At 45.4% G+C, this 5,000-nt stretch overlaps 1 protein-coding gene across 1 annotated transcript in view; it reads right to left on the bottom strand.

Moving 5' to 3' along the window:
- Positions 1-1,990: 1,990 nt before the first annotated feature.
- LOC125956257 (microtubule-associated serine/threonine-protein kinase 2) overlaps positions 1,991-5,000 on the bottom strand; it is a 24,273-nt gene continuing 21,263 nt past the window's right edge. The window contains exon 3 of the mRNA XM_049687941.1: positions 1,991-5,000. This exon is cut by the window's right edge and continues 7,026 nt beyond it. Within this exon, the coding sequence (XP_049543898.1) occupies positions 4,887-5,000 (114 nt within the window). The 3' untranslated portion in view covers positions 1,991-4,886.

Genomic DNA, 5,000 nt, shown 5'->3' with positions numbered 1-5,000 from the left:
AACGTAGAAGAAGAGCTAGATAAAAAGCATCGACTTACAGATGTTGCTACAATCCCAAGAACAACCCTTGAACAACCTCTCAATGGTTTGGAAATTACACGAATCAATTGAATCGATTTTATCGTTTTCGAAGGTTTTTTCGCTCACACGGAGGTTTGTCCAAATCCACCGCTAGTTGCACCGGTGAGTAGAATCCTTAAGCATGCCAAGTCGTCCTGTCTGAGCTCTTCTAGCAAGCTGCAGCTAGAACCGTGCGCTTGGAGGGAAGCAATAAGCACAGTTTTGCGTCCAGCGGATTGAATTTGCATTATTCCCGGAATCCCGCAGTAGAGCTGAGCTGAGCAACCAGTCCCCAATGTTCGCCTCGTTACGTGGGAAGCAAAGTTGAAGCAGCAGCAGCAGCAAGGACTGCAGCATGACAATTCTGAGAGCAAATCCTTTATCCCTTACACGGGGAGTCGCAGCAAGCAATGATTGTGAAGCACTATGCGGAGAGGACTACCGTAGCGCATCCGTAATGCGTGGTAGTAACCAGTGGTTGCTATAGTGCTAGAGATGCGGATGACCATCGCCTGCTCGGTTGGTCCGGTGTGTGAGTGTGTGCTCGAGTGACTTTCTCCTTTCCAATTCGAGTCGACAGAGCAGGACAGTGGCAACCGTTGGCTCGATCCTTGATTATTTTTTGCGTTTCCCTCTTCTTTTTCTTCTCCTTTTCCCTCGATATAATAATCATCCCTTACTCTCGATCCACCAGCCAACGTACGGGCAACAGGCGGAGATACAGCCTTCTTCTGGCATCCTAATCCGGGATTCCATTTCAACTCCTCCCGTACGTACTCCACGTACGTACCGCACAGTACCAAAGGGAATCCCCTTATGGTGATGCCGCTGTTGCCTCGGAGTGAGACAATAAGGTACGGAGATAATCCGCTTTGTGTGTTAAATTGTTAAATAATATTAAATTAAATCCTTTTTATGAATGGCTTGACCTCAACCGACGGTTGGGGTTTCGTCTGGCGGTGAGTGAACGGTTGGAACCTACTGGAGGATATGATTGCGGTCGCCATGCGGTTGAATTATGCTCACTCCCGAACTACTCTGGCACAAGGTGGGCATCAACGGGACGCTGGTCAGAGTTAGCGACGATTTGGCCGCTGGCAACTGTCGAATGTCTTCCCTTTGGCGCAATCGTTGTCCCTTGTTGCACGGCCAACCGGCGGGCCAAGTGCGCGTGTCAATGAGGAAATTATCTTTCTCCAACCATAATTACATTAGCCGCCACCACACAGTCTGCCCACTTACCACGTTCCGCCTGAGGGTAGGGATGAAGAACTATCGCATGGTGCTCAGCAATTGTCGCGAGGAGACGGAATGGCGAGCAATATGAAATTGGCTTCGTGGCCTCGCGGCACTGTGCGGTGCTTCTGATGATCCCCGGAGGTGGCACAAAATTGAGTACTGGCGTTGTTAACGATGGAATAAATTGTACCACAAAAAGGGGGGTCGGTTCTACACACGCGTTGAACGATAATAGGAAGCTTGTAGGAAGGTGCAATACAGCAAACACGGAACCGAACGTCTGAAACCGCGAGAACAAACTGAGATCAACTATCAAGTACCATGTTTACTATGTTTTTCTTTCCAGTTACTAGGATTAGCCGCATAGAAATGTTTGATGTAGAAACGAAAGGTTTTCAATAGTCGCATAATCGGCCTACTATTTCACCGCCTGCGATTCCGTGGCACGCGATTGATGCACTTCTACGTGATGCATTTGGACCATGCAATCAAATGCAGTTACTTCTTGTACTACCGTCACTACAGCAGCAATCAGCAACCGCAAGCCGGTAAAACGCTTCTGCAGACACTTATTTTACCGCGGTATGACCGTGGACGATTTATCTTGAGTACAACCACCATTCTTCCGCATCACCATCAATCATGCAAAATGTCATCATTTTCAATGATTCGTACCAGGATTTTATTTCGTTTACACTGCAGCAACACTGATGATAAGTACTTTTATTGGTAATTCAAATCGTGGGTTACGCGGTTCCACATCCTTCCACGTACCGCACAAAACTCGCTCTTCTCCATCGTCCCAGCTTACACTCAATTGAATAGTTCAGTTCCAGTTGGTTAAGGTTTATGTGTTCGCGGTTGCGGAACGCCCACGTCTGGTGGCACGACCACGATCGCTTTTTGTTCCTTCTGTCCTTACGTTTAGCCGTTTGCCTCTTCTATGTTTAACATTTTATATGCAACCGATCGAACGGAGAAGGGACTCTAGCAGTTCTCTCGTTATTTTATTTGCCTCTAGTCCGGAACGTGGATCGCTGCTTTCCAGCGTTGCGCGTGTCTACGTTGAGAATGTAATGTCGCTGGGTGTACCATGCGAACATGTTTTTTTTTTCTGTCCAGTTTTTTCTGACCAGTTAGCGATAATGAAATGAAGACAATACAGCATCTCGAGTGTAGTGCAAAGAGACGTTCATCCTTGCGGAAACGCGCGAATAGGGAATGGAAAGGGCAATGAAAACCAAAGAACCCGCAGAGCAGACCATAAACATCATAAGATGATAAATTGGGAAGCAAAATCATCCGCGGTTCCTATCTGATAACGCAGTGATCGGAAGGAAAATGGTTTCAATGCTTTACAATTCTCGCTCTATCTCTTTCTTTCTTTCTTTCTTTCTCTCTATCTCTCTCTCTCTCTCCCTCTCTCTCTCTCTCTGTCTCTCTCTTACTTGTTTTCTTATTATCAATTGCTGAATATCCGCTGCATCCCTGTACCATCATCGTGCAAGTACAGCTTTATTGGTTTCTGCACTTTCATCAAATTAGATATATTTACAATAGAAATCATACAATCCGATGAAATACACGCACACATACACTCAAGGATCCACACATGCCGGCTGCTCACACACACACATACAACTGAGGTATCAACCTTATCATCATGAACTTACGTATCAAAAGTTGGGATTAAACCACTCGGTGTTAAATGTTAAAGATCACAAAACAATATGCTATCGCTCGCCATTCTCAATTCTCCGTTCCCATCATCTCTCTCACTAAATGTGTCATTTGTCAACCATTTTCACAATTTGCTAACCTTCGTTTCGTCGCCATTCTCACTTGCCCTGAGCAAATCCAACAAAGATCCGTGGTTATAGCTACAGAAGGAAAACCTAAAGAAGTACTGCAAGCTTCCGCTGAACGGGTTTCCTTTACTTTCCCTATTGCGTTAGTTGGTTTGTGGTTGGGTTTCACTACTAGCGAACCACTAGTGGGCCATACAGCGAGGCCTCTCTTCGGTTGTCCCACTATTGCACTATGTGTGTAAGCTAGTTGTTAGTTGTATCATTTAGAGTCTATTGGCGATTACTAGTCCATCAGATCGAACGGCAGAGGATCATGTCCCGTCTGTTATGCAGGCTCTAGCACATCGAGGGAAGTACCGGGGTATGTTGAATAGGAGGATTCCTTTCCATTACGTTTACTATTTTTGAGACTTTTTGCTTTACGATCTCCAGAGCTACGAGAAGGTGGAAACATCTTTAACGGGAAGGCTAGATCACTATTGGAAAGTGGCGTGCAGCAAAGCGTGAACATTCGGAAAATGAGTTTCAACATTATAAAGGGAGGAAACATACCGGGGCCTAGTGCACAGTATTATCCAAAAAATCTTGCTTCTCAATCCTGTTATAATGCAGTAAGGTGCACGATGTGCGAACACAAAAAGGGGACCGTCCGACTCACGAGAGTGAGTGGAGCTATTATTCTAAGAAGAACACATTACAAGTTCCAGTGGTGCTCGGTGCCAATCTTACTAACAACGCGAGCGAGACGATCTCTTGCCTATAGCTACTTCCTTTGCTAGTTCCGGTGACACTCACGACGTTGACGACGTAGGTGTATAGTGGAGATGGTAGTGCCTTGACGGTGCATGTCTTTACCAGGGACAAACGCTAACATGCTGCTTTACTGCTACCCATGTCCTTCTTTCTTCTTAGAACAACACACACACACACACATACACACATACACACATACACGCAGATCACATGGCTTCCAGCTCCCTATCGAAACGAAAAGCCGGTGGATCGAATTTGTGAAGACAATTTATTTTCCCTTTCAGTAACACCGTCGCCATCTCGGGGAGACATATTAAAAGTGCGATCATGAATGGGTTCGTGGAGAACTGGAACACGATCGATCTTCTGCTAGTTCCTTTCTCTTCTTCTTCTTCTTCTTCTTCTTCTTCTTTTACTCATCCACTTCTTCCCTATCCCAACCGGCACTACGCGCATAATATTGAAATCGAAGCGATGCTCTTGGATAAATAAAACAAGTTCTGTAGCGGGGGATGAAGAGTGGTACAAGCTAGCGGAGCGCGAAGAGAGAGCTCCTGCCTCACGCTCACGGCGCTCACGATACCTTTACAAACGAAATAATAATGCGTACTACAAATAGCAATAATAGCAATAATAATAATAATAATAGTAAATAGTAATCATAATAATAATGATAATAATAAAGGATCGTTATCAAAACTAAGCATCGAAGGAGTAAGCAGAACCTAGCTTCCTGGTTTTTCATCACTACACCAGACTGACTATCTGCCTTCTTCTACTCGTGCGTGCGTGCGTGCGCCGTTCACCACACTCGAGAGCACGGTTTAGATTTTGGAACCAAGACGAGTAACGCTAGCGCATTTAACAGGTTAACACAGTAGTAGTTGTTGTTGAGTAAGCATTTTACCAGCAAAAACCAAATGAGCAAAATTCGTCGGATAATCACCGCACAGCAACACAGGGAGGGAGAGTTCATCAATCTTCCTCGTGCAGACGCATTCCGCACTCGTGATCGTGCGTTGGCTTCTACTCTTTCGCTTTCTTCCCATTACCTCCTGTTTTATCACTACCGGTAGCCGAGATCGTCGCGTCACTCTGTTGTTTGATCGACAGTTTCTCCATCGAGTGAGTGATTTTATC

Source organism: Anopheles darlingi, chromosome 3, assembly GCF_943734745.1.
Source record: "Anopheles darlingi chromosome 3, idAnoDarlMG_H_01, whole genome shotgun sequence".
NCBI lineage: Eukaryota > Metazoa > Arthropoda > Insecta > Diptera > Culicidae > Anopheles > Anopheles darlingi.
This window is presented reverse-complemented; position numbering and strand designations above follow the sequence as displayed.